This window comes from Talaromyces rugulosus, chromosome I (genome assembly GCF_013368755.1).
Source record: "Talaromyces rugulosus chromosome I, complete sequence".
Classification (NCBI taxonomy): domain Eukaryota; kingdom Fungi; phylum Ascomycota; class Eurotiomycetes; order Eurotiales; family Trichocomaceae; genus Talaromyces; species Talaromyces rugulosus.
Genome location: NC_049561.1, coordinates 6,014,308 through 6,030,830, shown reverse-complemented (window position 1 = coordinate 6,030,830; position 16,523 = coordinate 6,014,308). Strand labels below are relative to the sequence as shown.

Here is a 16,523-nt window from a genome sequence, read left to right as displayed (position 1 = left end):
ATTTGCTAGCGGCGCTTAGGAAAGGATTTCTTTCCAATAACAACGCAAACGAACAGCTTGCTAGCCAAGTCCTGCTAGCCTATCCAACTAGCCACGGCTCACCCAGAGTCCTGGAAGACCGCAATAACAGCCACCGCCAATGATAGTAATGGCGGAGGGGACGCCAGCCAATGCGCATGCATGGGGATGCAAGTCCGTCACGCCGCAGGCGCCTAACTGCAGCTAGCAGCACGCTGGCTTCCGCACCTCCCTGGAAACAGGAAGGAGTCGACCGACCCCTCTCGTCTTGCGACCTCAAACCTGCTCCTCTCGATTTCTGTCCGTCGATCGTCGTACGTCTTTTGGTGATTGCTTGCTTCGGATGCTTCTGAGCCAAAAGCAATGCTTGTCTAAGAAGCGCAAGGAACCCATCCATGCGATTGGACTGATTGCACACGCGCTCGCGCCATTTTAGATCTCGGACCCGCCACGGCGCGAGTGAAGAAGGTTAGTCACTCTTGCGAGCCAGCAGCTATTATTACCATCATCATTAGAAGCACCCTGTTCACGCGGTGTAGCCATCTTGGAATCGTCGCCATGCTGGAAACCCCGCTGGTTTCTGTCCCACCGAGCAGTCTCGCGCAGTCACAGATACGCGCCAGTAGCCCGACGCGACTGTCTTCCAAAATCCCTACGTAAATAGCTCTCAGGTTTCCATGCTGCTGCCTGTATTTAGCTGACCGTGGAAAAAAAAAAGGGTTACTATCATGTCCGACAACCAGACGGTGGATGCCTCCGTGATGGAAGAAGAACAGGCAACAGTCAACGCATCTGAAAGTCCAAACTCTAGTCCTGGGAGAACGACACAGTCCAACCGGAATTCGAATTCTCACGTCACAACGACAGCGCCATTCAACCCCATGTCCCGAAAGAGAAAGGTTCCGGGTTCCCTTCAATCTGACCTTACGGTAAGGCCATTCATATATTCGGCCGGCCTCGACCAAGTCCGCTCATACGTGATTTAGATTCAAACCTCTGATAATCAGTCGAGCCTATTCGAGCCGCGGCTCGACGACGACGATGCGCCGCAGTCTGTCATTCACGCACCAGCGGGATTCGGCAATTTCGTGGGAGTAAGTAACTCTCAAAACGTTAGCTAGCAGCTCACCAATAGCTAAACCTCTCGTCAGAAATCGACATCTAGCTCAACTCAGCATGACGAAAAGGACGAGTCTAGCTCCGTGGAAGAAGACACAGAAGCGAGCGACTCGCAAGCAGAGCATACTCAAACGTCTAGCAAGGTGCGTTGGTCTTGTATCGAACGTTTTGTTCTATGAGCTAACTTGGCTTAGAAATCATTCCACAGCCCAGTATCGCCGCCTCCCATAACGACTGCGATCCCGCCAGTAAAAGACTGGTCTGACCGGGCAACACCCCGTGCGCAAACGCGACAAGAGATTGAAGAGTTTGAGCGGCGCCCTCATTCTACAAGCCTGGAAGGTAATTAATCCATCCACTAGTCAATACATAATAAAACTACAATATCTAACCGACTTAGATATACCCGAGAGCACTGATCCGGATCCAATAGTGGCAACGGATAGCGACGCGCCAGTGACACCTTTAAGGCCCCTCCATGCTCAAAGGAATGATATCGCTGCTCTGTGGACGGCATTGGGCGAGTGCTGGACGCTTTGCAATACACTGGCAACACTTAGCCATAACCATCGCGAACGACTGTTCAATTCTGCCAGTAAAGGTGATATGCAAGAGCTGGCGTGGAAATCATGCTGGAAGCTGTGCCAACGGCTATATGAATGCAGAGATTCCGACTACGCATCTCAAGTAGAGCCTACGCTAGACCTCTGCCGAGACTTTTGTCAAGCGTTATTCGAAGTTCGGGCTAGAGACAACGAAGACGCCGACTCGGTGCTACGAGTGAGCTTTGAGCTCAATAATCATCTTTACAACTCGAGTGACCGCGGATTGCCTAGCGTGTTCCGTGAACGGACGCTGGACTTTTATATCACGTTATGCCACCGTCTTATGAAACAACGCATGCACCTGGCCGAGGAGACAGACTCGCTCCTCCATGCGTGTTGGTCACTAGCTGAGATGCTGTTCAGCATACGTCAGAGCAAGCGCGAGGGTAGGAACCCAGACGAAGAACTGCTGGGATCGGCTGTTCAGGCTTGCTGGGAGCTCTGTGACCTCTTCCGTGAAGGCTGGACACAGATCCGGCCGGATCGCGGAACACCCCGACCCAGCCAGACGACATTCTCGCAGGCATATCAGGAGGCTAAGGAGTCGGCCGCTTCCGCTGCAGAGACCCATCAGCAGACGAACCCAGAAACACCGACGACGATATTCGATGACACAGCAACCGTCTCGCCGGACGAGGCACCCATCCCGAATATTCTAGTACTGGGACATGCCCAGGGGCCGGGTAGTCAGACCAAATGGTCATCCAACGCTTCAACGCTGTCCGGGCGATCGCGGTCGTCAGAGCAAACGTCATCCACAAACACGGTTATCACGCCTGCGGAGGAGCCGAACCTGATACGCCTCAAGCTATTGATCACCAAGGCGGCTCTCAACAGCGGCTACCAGAGAGGAGGAAGCCAGAACCTAGCCTCGTTTGCAAAGTCACTATCGTCGGATTCGTTTGGCCCGATGGCTTGGCAGATTGCGCTGCTCGACCAGTATAAGAAGTTGGTCACGTCAGACCCGGCGTTCAAGGTAGTCGGCATCCCGGGCCATGCGGCCGCGAGCGATGTTGGCAAGGCGGTGCAGGCAATGGCGCAGGATGGGCAGTATGCTTGGTTGCGCGATCTGTATCGGTTGGTGTTTGGGTTCCACCCGGAGGAGGCGGGCAGCCGTCGGAACGTTGCGCTTCACACGTGAGGCTATGGCCCTAGGGGCTTTCTTGTATATACACGACCACTATATGACGAGTCAGCTATGAATTGCATGAATTTGAAATCGTTGGTGTGTTTGTGTTTGTTGCTTGGCGTGAGATTACATCATCGTACAGGAGTTTCACCATGGACAGAACACATCTGGGGATAGGTGGAAGGGCTAGGCTAAGCAGCTGACCATGCTTAGTACGGAATACGGATATAAGACTACGACTAGGCCGATCCTGGCTGGTTGTGGGCTTTCTGGGGATTGGCCCTTCAGCCTCCACGCCCCAGGACCTCCACGGTCAGGCGCCATCAGCAACTCCACATGTTGGTGTACTACTGCTGCACTGCTACGGGGTACATACTGCATACAAATGCGCACTTGTATGCAGTATGCAGTATGTACTATGTACTATCATTTCCCAGGATGTTGGGATGCAATCTATTAATAAAACATACAAGATCAACGAACGCAACAACACCTGCTGCCGAGATCACACAGAATGCATTATTATGTAACAGGTGATACAGTCGGGGACCCTGACTCTCGACTTCAGTGGATTAGCAATTTGGGCAATTTGAGCAATTTACCAGATGTTGATATTTCTTGTCGAATCCAGTCCGATTGGGCCAGGGCAACCGCCCAACCTCGCCTGGTTGCACACGGACTACCAACGTATGTAGGACTACGCAGTAGCTAGTCAGTGGGATGCAGAAGCAAATTAAATACAGCCCGACACGAACGGACTTTCATTACTACGTCTGTCCGGGCAAGTATGTCCTCCGGTGCACCTATAATACTACTGTTGACCCCGTCCCGAGTGCAATTCTTTCTCCCCACACTCTGGGTAGGAGATCTCTCACGCGAGAACTGCTGTCAGTGTCAAACTGTCAGATTGACAGTGATACAACGTGGACAGCTTCCACTTTCCACTTTCCAGGTTTCTAGTCTCATGCAGTCCTGACCCTCTCTCAGGGCTCAAAGCGAGCATCATTCCCGAAAGCGCTGAACCCATGTGGCCCGGTGAAGGGGCCGCATATGCCAAATTGCCAATCGGCATGATGCAGTGCCCGAAAAGAAAAAAAGACCCGGACATTAACCGTTCGGCGAGCGTTGTTTCGCCAGATGGCACGGCGGAACGGTCCACTGTTCTTGATACTCTTGACTCCAGAGAGGGGGAAGCTAGGAGCGAGTGCACTACGGAGTATAGCGCCTACAGATTGTCGATACTAGTGAGCAACTCGTGGGATCGAGTATGAATCTTGAATCCCCACTATTCTGTCTTTGATTTCCTTTTTGATTTGAATAATATACGCCGTATTCTGAACAATGATGTTTGAACCTGAATATTAGAGTTTCCGGATCAGGTCTGTTGTGTACGTAGTAGTATATGCGCCGACTATCGGGCCGACTAAGAAGGCGTGTGTTTGTGTGTATTGTTGATATGGGCGTCCGGCGGTCGGGATTCTGCCGCGGTCGGGGTAAAGGGGGAAAAGGAGAATTTTCACAGATCATACGTCATACGGCAATGGCGCGTCGCAACCGTAGCCAATCTGTTTTCAGAGGCCCGCATTTATAGGGTCGTTCCATGACACGATTGGCCCATATATCCCCGCCCATCCCGGAGTACTGTCCAATAAGCACCACGGCATCCCCAGAAACGGCGCTTGGCGGCTCTTGGCAGCTTAGGCTGAGTCGTAGGCTACAAGCTCGGTGGAGGCTTGCAGCGAGTGGGCCGCCTGTTCCCAACTACACTGGGCAAGTAGTGGGGCAAGAGGCCATGGGCCCCGCAGCTTTAAATTTACTAATAACGACTAGCACCACACTGATTGGATGCCTACGTTCCCACACGGCTAGAGCGGGTGCCTGTTCATCGTCCATCGACGAACCAGAGACAGCCGCCGCATGCATCGGCATCTCTGATTTGCCCATCTCTGAAAAACAAAATACTCCACAGTCTCCTTCACTTCTGCGCGGAAGCACATGCAGGCAGCACCTTAGCGCTTCTAATCCTTCCATGTTACATTTTGCCTCCACCATTCAGGACTGCCCACAACAGTGGATCGAAGAGATTTCACCTTGGCACCATGGGACGTTGTTTTTTTTTCTCTTTCCTTTTTACTTCCCCCTAATCTACGGAGTACTCCGTGCTTGGTTGAATGCTAGATTTGGCGGGGAACTGGAGGCAACAGTAACAGGTACGGAGTAATCAATGGGCTGGTAACAGGCCAAGTCTTTTTCCCCACAACATCACATGCCATTATTCCCCTTACACTTTCTTGAGGAGTTGAAATTTTTTGAAAAAATTTTCTTTTAATTAAAAGTTTGGTCTAGATTTTCTGGAAGGGGTGTTTTTTGGAGACAATTACTAATTTTAAATGAATTGTTTTTTTATTCCCCTGTGCCGTTATAACTACCTTTCAAAGTTCTCATATAAATGCATATCTATTTGTAATGTGGTATGGAGTATATAATCCGTACGTATATACTAATAAATTTCGTTATGCTAGTGCTCGTATTGAGTGGCATATTAGCAATCTATTAATAACAACAAACTATTACATACTCCTGCAGCTGCAAGTATACATGATGTAAATTGCGGCGCTGGGTCGTGCACAGTGGATACTAGCAATTTACCAACACATCACGATGTTGACAAACCTCATTTCAGGTCTCACTTGGTTGTTGCCCTGATCCCACAGCCCGAATGAGCCAAGCAAAACCAACTTCCAAGAGTCAGTCCAACGGCGCACTGTGCGCATTGCCCAATCCTCGGTTGCACACGGGGCGTATAATGCATTGCAATTATTAATAACAGTTACTTACTGCCCGGGGATGCAATTAAATAATACAGCCCGACACGAGTAAAGAACATCATTACTCTGTCTGGCTGTATACGGACGGGTTCCACTATTACTGTCCCGAGTAACGGAGAAATGGAACTCTCACGTGCGTGCGCTTTTTCTATCTCGTTCGTTCACCACACACCAATCAGCCTGTCCCGATCTTGTATTCTTGAGAAGCTGTCACGGCTGTCAGACTTAGATAACAACGTGGACAGTGGGCATGCCAATGATTGCATCAAACTCACGGATGCCAAACAAATGCGTTAGTCGCATGTAAAGAGTAATGCAGTGCGAGCATCATTGCCGAAAGCGAAGAACCCATGTGGCCCGCGCATGCCAATCGGTATTCAGTTCCCGATGCAGTACCCGAAAAAAGCCGGAAAGTAACCGTTCGGCGAGCGCTGTTTCGCCGGTGGCAGACCGGCGGTCCACTGTTGAGAGGGGGTCTAGCAGGTGAAGTAGTACTGATTACTTTTGCTCCACTTGAAATTTTTTTAAATCACTGTTGCGAACGTTTCTTTTCAGTTTTGTTTTTTTCCGGCAAGGCACAAAATTGTTTTTTATTTTTACTTTTTTTAGTTTGCGACTGAGCGCATAAACCAATGCCTTGCCGCTCTCTCAATAAAGTCCGCTGTAGACATGCACCGACGCCTCGGGCCGACTTGTTTGGTGGGATTCTGCCGCCAGCCTTAGCCGGGGTGAGTCGGGGTAAACCGTAAACGAGAAGGGGGAAGAGTTTTTCACAGCCAATGGCTCAAAGCATATAACCCCACACTATAACCCATCCCGGCAGCATACGTCAATGGCGTCGGGGCCACAACCCACAAGAGTCCTGGGAGCCCCGCATTCACAAGCGATTCAACTGGAGGATGAGTTTTTGTCGGCTGTCGGAAAGGGAAGCATGCCCGAGAGCAGAAAGTTGGAAAAGGCACAGGGGCTGGAAATTCTGTATTTGCCATCCGCCACCAAACCAGACTCATGTCGTGCCCCTGCCGAAGAGTGGAAAAGGCGCTTTCTAGAAACCGGGGCCCCAAGGTCCAGCAGAGGCGGCATTGGACGACCCATGTCCGGAGTAAGTAAGGTCCCCTTTGGCTTTCCCGCAATCTCCGATGTTGGGGACTTGCTAGCCGTGTGGGTCGCGTGCCCCAATCAGGCAGTGGCCGGTCGTCATAGTAAATAGAGCTGCGGGGCGTAGGACGCCACGCCCCAGTCTTCCCAGCGGAGGGGCGGCCCACTCGCACTAGGCCTCCACCGAGCCCCACCGGGCGCGATTCAGCAAAGCGCCGTTTCGGGCGATGCCGTGCTGCTCATTGGCCAACCTGCTGGGCCAGGCGGGGACCCCGTGTGCCAATCGCGTCCCCGGGCTGACCCCGGCGCAACCTCAGCGACCAAATCCATGCCCCGACTTTCCCCCCGGCCGCCACGTTCGGCTGACGCCCGCAGAACACGTCCTTCCTCCACAAGGTACAAAAAACAGCCCATCCCCGGAACGTCGACGCGTCTTTCTTTCTTCCTTTTCCACGTCTCAGTCCTTCTTTTTCCTCATTTTCCATCCAAGAGGTGCGCGCAAAAGAAGAGCATCCCAAAATGTGGACAACAACATGCGGCCTTCGGGGCAAGAAGCTCCACCTGGCCATCACCTTCACCTCCGTCGTCGGTTTCTCACTGTTCGGTTATGATCAGGGTCTGATGTCTGGTATTATCTCTGGCGACTCCTTCGTCAAGGAATTCCCCATCCTCGATGGCGACTCTCTCCATGTCTCTGTCTTGCAAGGTGCTGTCGTTTCCTGCTACGAGCTTGGCTGCTTCTTCGGTGCTATCTTTACTCTCTGCTACGGTCAACGCATCGGTCGTACTCCCCTGCTAGTCGGTGGTGGCGCCCTGATGGTCATTGGTACTGTGATCTCCACTGCTACGTTCGGCCCTCAATGGGGTCTGGGCCAGTTCGTTATCGGTCGTGTTGTCTCGGGTCTTGGAAACGGTATGGACACTGCTACCATTCCCGTCTGGCAGTCCGAGTGTTCTCGTGCCCACAACCGTGGTTTCCTTGTCTGCTTTGAGGGTGCCATTATCGCTGTCGGCACCTTCATCGCCTACTGGATTGACTTCGGTCTCTCCTACGTTGATTCCTCGGTCCAATGGCGTTTCCCCATTGCTTTCCAGATCCTGTTCGCCCTGTTCGTCATGGCCGGCGCTCTGATGCTGCCCGAGTCCCCTCGTTGGTTCGTTGCGCGCGGTCACGACCAGGAGGCCCTCGAAGTTTTGGCCCACCTCAACGACAGTACTGTGGATTCCGAGGACGTCCTCCAGGATTATAACCTCATGAAAGCCGATCTCAAGTCCCTCGAGGGCTCGCAGGCCACTTGGAGTACGCTCTTCACTTTTGGCAAGACCCAGGAATTCCAGCGCATGATGATCGGTTGCTCTGGTCAGTTCTTCCAGCAGTTCACCGGTTGCAATGCCGCCATTTACTACTCCACCCTTCTTTTCAAACAAAACTTGAACATGACTGGCAAGCTCCCTCTGGTTCTCGGTGGTGTCTTCTCTACCGTTTACGCTCTTGCCACTATTCCCTCCTTCTTCATGATTGAGAGAGTTGGACGTCGCAACCTTTTCTTGATCGGCTTTGCTGGCCAGGGTCTCAGTTTCATCATCACCATGGGCTGCCTGATCGCCGACACCCCAGAGAGCGCCAAGGGTGCCGTCGTCGGTATCTTCCTATTCATCTGCTTCTTCGCCTTCACCACCTTGCCTCTCCCCTGGATCTATCCCCCCGAAATCAACCCTCTCCGCACTCGTACCATGGCCGCCGCTGCTTCGACTTGCACCAACTGGATCACCAACTTTGCTGTCGTCATGTTCACTCCCATTTTCTCCAACAGCAGTAAATGGGGTCTCTACCTGTTCTTCGCTCTGGTTAACTTTGTCGGTATTCCTTTCGCTTACTTCTTCTACGTTGAGACCGCCGGCCGTGATCTGGAAGAGATCGACCTTATCTTCGCCAAGGCCCATATCGAAAAGAAGTGGCCCTTCCAAATTGCCCAGGAGCTGCCCAAGCTCACTGTGCAGGAAATCGGTCAGATGTCAATTGATCTAGGCCTGGCTGCCCCCGATCGCTCCGAGGCTGAGAAGGTTGAGATTGCCACCAGCAGCAATGAGGGTGAGGACAAGACCGCCTCTGATTAATTGCGTTAAGAGAGGGTGATTGATAGAAGAGATAAAAAGGAGGGATGAGGCTCAACAGGGTTGAACCCATCTAGGAATCACCTCTTCATATGAGGTCGATTTGCTTTTTATGCGGATGAAGTGTACCTCGGGTGCAATGATATCATTATACCATTAATCTTTTTCTTTTTTTGCTTTGTCTTTTTACAAACCACATTTGCCCAAGTAAACTTGTCATCGGTTCTCGTAGCCTGATGATAATGTGCGGCATGTTCAATTTTTTGCTTTTTGATATCCTGAGACGAGATAATGTCTTCTGTGTGCTCGTGGTTTTAAGATAGATGTCACTGATAGATCATGTTCATCATATATATGAATAGAATGATATCTTTTATTTACTCGGTTGTATTGCACGTAGTTTAATACAAAAGTAAAAGAAAAATGTTCGAGAAGAGATCGGCATGGTTGCATTCTTGCCATGTTTCCTTATGCATGTACTATATGTCCACGGTCCACTGTCGAGTCTAGGCATACCCCCTTCCTTCCAGCATGACCGGTCTGGTTTAGCTAACTTTCTGTGTGCCATATTCTCGAAAATTCTCGAATGAATGGTGTAGTATCTTGGCGCTGTCAAGCCTGTCTGCTGTCTCCCACTTTGGAAACTCGAGGTCCTTGTCGGTGTGTTACTCTGTATAACTAATTCTGCTAAAATGTTAGTGATCGTTTGACTCCATTGTTTAATTCGCTCAAGTTGTGCTTATGCACAAGTGCAATAATTATTCCACACAAAGTGCATACATCATTTACATCAATGGTCGGGATACACAAAGAATTATAGGATAGAACATTGAAGTTAGGATAAGGTTAATTTAAAGACGGTACTTCTCGAGTCTCCAACCGGAGATAACATTACACCTTTTCTTAATATCTAATCAAGTTTATAGGCTTTTTATGGCATAGTACTACGTCTGGTAAATATGATGCTGGTAGATCCGGCTTGAATAAATTTCTCGAAACATTGAGGAACTGCACTTCCGATCTTATCAGACGGAGATAGTGTGTTATTTCGTGGTTGCTACAAGAATAAGTTCGAATTGACAGGATAATAATATTCAAGTATTGTAATTTTAGGATAAAGCGTAGGTATCTTCCCAAGGAGCATCAGAGAGCCCACCCTCCTTCACTATTTTCTATACCCAAAATTCTAGATTGTCGTTGCATCTCTCTGACCGTGCAACACTAAAGCCGTTTATATGTAGAAATAAGCTTGTTGATTAATTACACAGTGACCTAGTCAATTAGAGAGAGAGGTGGCTGTTGATCTAAAGATCATACGTAAAACGGAAGCAACTTGATGCTACTTTAATGACGGGTCTTTGATATATAATAACCGTACTTGTGGTATTGTGCTCTAACCGGGATCTGAGCCGCGAATGGATTGCGGTATTCCTTCAACCTGGGGTCGGCAGCCTTCTTCCACTGTTCTTCTGCGTGGTTATTACATGTTGGACTCAGCCAAGGCGATCTTTCTACCCCAAGAAATCCCGACCACAGCCCCCAGACTAGCAATCACGGAATTTGTGGACACCAGAGATTTCAACTGGCATTTAGGTCTAATTTTATCAGCACTACTGAGGATCATCTCTCTAAATGGTCGACGAAAAGCGATCTTTAAGGGATAGTGTCCATAACAGTATTGTATACTCAATGTTCCGAGTTATCTAACTATTGTTTTACAAAGTTATTGGATACGGTGAATGGATTAAGGGCTTAGTTAGGTGTGTACATCCCAGCCCCGATACCTACATTAGATCAATATTCCATAGAAGGAACTAAGCGGATAAGTTCATTTTTATCAGTCGATAATGCTTGGGGTGTTGGAATGTGTATATATATCTAGTATCCCATAAAATATGTACATAAATTGAATATGCAAAGTAAATTTCTCCATCAACATCATATCTCTCTAGGCATGCCCTAGGTTTTCACAAGTCGAGATGTCTAAACCAAAAAATCCATTAGTACATAAGCAAAGACTGAATAAAGATTATACACACCTAGATCAACCGGAAGTAAATCTAGTAAGCGGCCTTGCATGCCATATTGGTGATGTTGCACTGAGCCAAGTAGTCGGTCTGAATGAAAAAGGCTCCGGGAGGAGAGAGCGAAAAGTCCACACCAGCGGTGCCGTTGCCAGCTGGGCCAGATACCTTGGTGGTGACCTTGTCGCAGTTCTTAATTCCATCAAGGACAATAACGGCGTTGACACCGCTGCCGTGTTCGGAAATAACCTCGAGGATGCAACCATCTTTCTTAGTGACAGGGTTGCCGTTGCCCAGCTGGAAGCTGGTGCTGGTGCCGCTGGCAGCAACAGCAGGGGCAGCAGAGGCAATGGTGGCCATGGTGGCGAGAACAGCGACGAGGGTCTTGGGGGCGAACATTTTGAAGGTGAATATAATGGTTCCTTGAAGGAAAGAAAGATTTTTAAAGGGTAGGTGTAATTTTGTTTGAGTTTGAAGTGATGAAGAAGAAATCAAGATCCTATGGGCTGGGGTCTACATCCTATTTATATAGCCGATTATATGTAGACTGCCAATCTTCATACAAGTGTCAATTCCTTCATAGTGATTTATGCAGGAAACGACTCACTGATGATTCAAGTTAATGTAACAATGAATCGAAGGCCGGCCTTATTGTGGAATCCTGGATCGCCGGATACCAGGGAGCTTGTATCAATCAAGGTGTCGGAAACAGAACACATAACCGCTGATAATTTCCGATTGGTCCTGGTTTTGCGTAAAAGCCATTTATTGGACCCTTAATTTGGGGTCAGCGCGTCAACTCCCCTCATCGAGAAACGGCTAGCGGCACCGTGTCATTCGTGGCTACTTAAGGCGTGGATGGGTGGTACTGGGCGATAGGTAGATGACAGCGCCCTGTCCTTATGAAGCAAGTTAGTAATAGTGCTATCCAATATACGAAGAAGAAAATATTTGGAATACCATAATTGTATATCGATTTATATTTAAATACCCAGTCCTTGCGTTAATGGTGATGATTTCAAAATCAGCTCTACAGCATCAAGATTCCTGCCATTGATTCTCTAAATTGCTATAGTGGTCGTTACGGATTAAAAGAATTAGTTTGCCTAAGAAGGTTACATCATTAATCACGTATAAGTAAGTCTGAAAGACGCTGACTCTTCGTCCTTCCGGCCTAATGCTGTCAGCATAATAGACCAACACAACTTTCAGAGCTTTCTTTAGGAGAATTTCCCCTCCTCTCTCTCCACGCCTTATCAAAAAAAAAAAAAAAGAAAGAGAGAAGACCAGCATAATATAGGTCTAATAAAGATTTAAATCTCTTAGTTGAATGATTTACTCAAGATAGTGTAGCCACATGGTGAAAGCTTCATTTCTGCGGCCGTAAGCCACCCAACAGCCAAGGTTAAGGGTACCAGTGGCTTGACGCCACACTAGGAGATAGTAGTTGCTTTACAATGGAATATTTTTTCGAATACTCTCGAAGGCAAATTTATGGATCGATGGCTGTGTACCACTGTACTAGATTTTGCTAGCCCAATAGTATTCCCCTCTCATTGTGTTGGCTAATGGGATTGCTACTACTCTGTTATCCTTGTTCGGCAACAATGGATGATGACCTTACAATCTAGTCTTCTATGGCTGTATGCATATATGCATTATTATAATAGATTGTAGATTCAATTTGAAGTTGGGCAAAGTCAGTAATTATCTACGGAGTACGGAGACTATCTACGCAAATATAGACTTTATGCTCCACCACCTTAGCTTCCTAAATAACCTTTGAAGACAAGATCTCAAGTTCTCAACACCGCTAGATGTCATATCGACTAGATAGTAGATAAATACCTACCCAAATTCTGCTTCATGACTCTACAAATGTAACCCCCGCAAGTACGGCGGACCGATCATGTATAAGATAATAATAGATACGATCAATCAGGAACGGTGCATATTATTTTTTTGTGGCCGACATTAATGGGGGTCGCAATAGAGTGCCATATTACCAGGATGTCAATATTGATGGGTTGCGCTCCATGCTACCTTTTTAGGCCACGAGGCTAGAAACATTTTCCTACGAGATACCTTGAAGACGTTCAACCTGGCATCTCGCCGGCGCAATAGAAACGTTAAATTATTCCGTGCAAGGGACTTGCAATACCGCTGGCGACCATATAATAATAATAGGGGAATATCAGTGTCTATTATAATTGAGCATTGCCAAAAAGATAGGCTACATTCAGTTCTTTGAGATGACAAAATAAGCCGATCAGCCCCCAAAAAAGCAGAGCGCGGCTTTTATACGCACATAGTAAAGCGTGTTTCCTAGGCGCTATGGAGTCTGGACAGAATCTTATTTTAGAATTTACTGAGCGTCTAGTTAATTACTATTATACTAGTTCAGTAGATCTTAACTTTGAATTACTCTATGCCGCTCTAAACATCTGTCTTGCTCGGTTGTTCCCACTGCGATGACTGTAAACAAAGCATGATAATTAATTATGGGCCTAGTTATGATTTTCCAAGGGGATATGTCGTGGTAATGAAGTTTGATCTCAGCGCGCGAAATGTTTCCCCATGGAGGCTCGAAGCAACCGAAATTGAAGTTATGCATCATACTATTTTCTGATTGGACATGTCTCTTATCCTACTCCTGCTGACCTCGACAGGATTGGGTTATTTTCTAGCCCCTAATTTTTCGATAAACTTAAATATGGTACATCTCCCCCCAAGTATGATGATAATAGGGCAAGAAAAAAAAGTTACCCCATGATAATAAATATATCAACCGGAAAGAAAGAAAGAAAGAAAAAAATGCGTCTCTCTGCGACTCTCATCTGCGCAGTGACATGCGGTATTGCTGCAGCTAGTGCTGATAATTGGAAATCACAGCAATTCAAGAGTCTGGTAACATTTGGAGACAGCTATACTGATGAGAGCCGGTTGCAATACTTTGAGGATAACGACGGCTCTCCACCGCCGCCGACATGGGTTGAACCCGCCGTAAGCTCCCTTCTTCTCGTATCTTTCTATTCTGGCCGATCTGTTAACCGAGTGAGAGAAAAAGAACAACGATACTGCCTCTGGCGGCTACACGTGGGCTAGATATGTTGCCAACTCCACCCAAATAAACTTGTATGATTATGCTGTCAGGGGTGCAGTATGCTCAAACACACTCACTCCACGACGACTCAATTCGATACACAGTGATTATCCATCTGTGCTGGAATACGAGGTGCCTGCGTTTCTTGCAAGCAGCCAAGCCCGGACCAGTGATAACCAGTCATTCTTGGACATCCCACCCTCGGCCACTATCTATTCTATCTGGATTGGGACGAATGATTTGGGTATTGATGCCTTCCTAACAGACTCTCAGGTCTCGGGGAAGACAATACCTGATTACATAGAATGTGTTTTTAGTGCGTTAGACCAGGTCTATGAGAATGGGGGCCGGTTCTTTATTATTCAGAATGTCAGTCCCCTCCAACTCACTCCACTGTACTCCACACCGGAAAGAGGTGGTGTCTATGGATCTCAATACCCGTCAAAGGCCACAAACGTCACCGAAACTTCGTACAGGATGTGGGAGGCTGTGGCTACTGTCAACAGCATCTACAAATACAAAACTCCTTTTGAAGTCTTGGTTCAGAAACGCTACCCCGACGCCAACTTTGCAGTGATGGATATGTACAGTATTGTAAGACTTGTCAATAAACCAACTCCCAATAAAGTACTGACTTACTGTTTTTTCTACAGCTCGAAGATATATACTATAACCCCGATCAATACTTAGCATCTCCAGCAAACGTAACTGGCTTTATTGACCAGTGTAATTCACATGGATGCACGCGTCTACCAAACCAGGATTCGTTTATGTGGTTTAATTCACTGCACCCTTCAACTAAGACTGATTCTATTATTGCCCAGCGCTTTGTCGAGGTTTTCAAGGGTGAGAGCAAGTATGCCGATTATTGGAATTGAGCTATTTGACATGTTCAATGCTGTATCAACGAGTTCGACTTCCTTAAACGTTAGACTTATTTTCATACATGTATATATATATCTTTCAGTTTCTATTCCAGTACAAGACAAATAATGCTGGTATCCCCATCCCCCAAAAAACAGCGGAAAATATAAGATGTTCACATGCCATGAAAGTTTCAACAAACGATATGAATTCTAAATAAGTCCTTAAAAATTCCAATAAAAAGGTTGGTCCATCATGATATAATGATAGGTGGGGAAAGCATTCAAAAATCCACCACGGCACAATCACAAGATCCTCGAGTCTTCAAATCAAATAGGGTACAGAGAAGCGGGGTTTTGCATGATATCTACCAATGATAATAGAACTAGAGTTAGCTAGAGCTGTTTGTAAGATCTATTTAGTCAACTTCATAGTAGCCAATTGACTGATTCCGGAGTGGCTACGAGTGGGGAGGTAAACGCCGCGGAGATATCGTTAAAGCCGAATTCGACCCCCGCAATAGAAAAGGGATAGGAATTCCTAGTTTACTATATCAGCTCCTCCTGTTTTACTCACAAATTAAAAAATCTTTGTAGCCCTATCTAGTTATGTCTACAGTGATTGTTTTCGGACCAACAGGCAATGTCGCTTCTGTCGCGGCAGCCACTGCCCAGGAGCATGGCGCAACGGTTTGGCTAGCTATGCGAGATCCGCAAAAGCCCATCCCTGGCCTCACTCCAGAGCATGAGCAAGGGGGTGGATTTAAAAGGGTCCAGGCCGATTTGACCAAACCTGACACCGTGGCTGCAGCTGTCAAAACTTCAGGGGCGAAGCGGGCATTCATTTATGTTGCCATCGGCTCTCCGGACCACATGCGGTCTACGGTCACAGCCCTTAAATCTGCTGGCATCGAATTTGTTGTATTTCTGAGCAGCTACACTATTTCAGGAGAGATACGTGGTGTTCCACCGAGTGATTTGATCGCATACTCTCACGCACAAGTGGAGATCAACCTCGATGAGGTTCTTGGGCCCGAAAACTATGTGGCTGTGCGGCCTGGCGGGTTCGCAACAAATATACTAAGATTTAAGGGGGGTATTAATGCCGGTGAGGTGAAGATTTTCGGCTCTAGTTTCCAACTCGACGGTATCACACCTACCGACATAGGCCGAGTCAGCGGTACCATACTGGTGCAAGGTCCAAAAAACGGACAACAGAAAGTGTATCTGTATGGCCCGCAAGTCATGTCACAGGGAGATGCTATTCAGACTGTTGGAAAGGCCTTGGGTATAGACGTCAAGCTTGCGGATATTAGCCAGCAGGAGGGCTTGGATCAGTTTCTACAGAATGGCGTTCCCAAGCCTTTCGCGGATTATATGATTCGAGTACTTGCGGCTGCAGCTGAGGAACAAAAGAGTCGTACAGACTATGAAACCGGTGTTGAAAATGTCCGCTTGTATACTGGCAAGCCGAGCATGAGATTCCAAGAGTGGGTGGAATTAAACAAAGACCTTTTCAGTTCTTAGGGTCGTCCGGTTCCCCGGCTATTTACTAGGCGATAGATGGGGGCAAAGACGATTTTTATAGTTACTCGCCTGTCCTGGTGAGGCTAATTCTGAG

General features: G+C 47.8%; 5 protein-coding genes across 5 annotated transcripts; 4 read left to right on the top strand and 1 right to left on the bottom strand.

The window, feature by feature from the left end:
• Positions 1-746: 746 nt before the first annotated feature.
• On the top strand, positions 747-2,883 carry TRUGW13939_02069 (uncharacterized protein; the record flags this gene model as incomplete). Its single annotated transcript, XM_035485265.1, has 5 exons — positions 747-947; positions 1,005-1,112; positions 1,170-1,280; positions 1,332-1,479; positions 1,538-2,883. The coding sequence occupies 5 exons, from the start codon at positions 747-749 to the stop codon at positions 2,881-2,883; spliced, it is 1,914 nt and encodes a 637-aa protein (XP_035341158.1).
• A 4,433-nt stretch (positions 2,884-7,316) lies between these two features.
• On the top strand, positions 7,317-8,915 carry TRUGW13939_02068 (uncharacterized protein; the record flags this gene model as incomplete). Its single annotated transcript, XM_035485264.1, has 1 exon — positions 7,317-8,915. One exon carries the CDS (start codon positions 7,317-7,319, stop codon positions 8,913-8,915), a length of 1,599 nt encoding a protein of 532 aa, XP_035341157.1.
• A 2,057-nt stretch (positions 8,916-10,972) lies between these two features.
• TRUGW13939_02067 (uncharacterized protein) lies at positions 10,973-11,335 on the bottom strand (the record flags this gene model as incomplete). Its single annotated transcript, XM_035485263.1, has 1 exon — positions 10,973-11,335. One exon carries the CDS (start codon positions 11,333-11,335, stop codon positions 10,973-10,975), a length of 363 nt encoding a protein of 120 aa, XP_035341156.1.
• A 2,415-nt stretch (positions 11,336-13,750) lies between these two features.
• On the top strand, positions 13,751-14,917 carry TRUGW13939_02066 (uncharacterized protein; the record flags this gene model as incomplete). Its single annotated transcript, XM_035485262.1, has 3 exons — positions 13,751-13,939; positions 14,004-14,633; positions 14,693-14,917. 3 exons carry the CDS (start codon positions 13,751-13,753, stop codon positions 14,915-14,917), a joined length of 1,044 nt encoding a protein of 347 aa, XP_035341155.1.
• Positions 14,918-15,511: 594 nt separating this feature from the next.
• Positions 15,512-16,429, top strand: TRUGW13939_02065 (uncharacterized protein; the record flags this gene model as incomplete). The annotated part of the gene is made up of 1 exon (XM_035485261.1): positions 15,512-16,429. The coding sequence occupies one exon, from the start codon at positions 15,512-15,514 to the stop codon at positions 16,427-16,429; it is 918 nt and encodes a 305-aa protein (XP_035341154.1).
• Between the last annotated feature and the right edge of the window lie 94 nt (positions 16,430-16,523).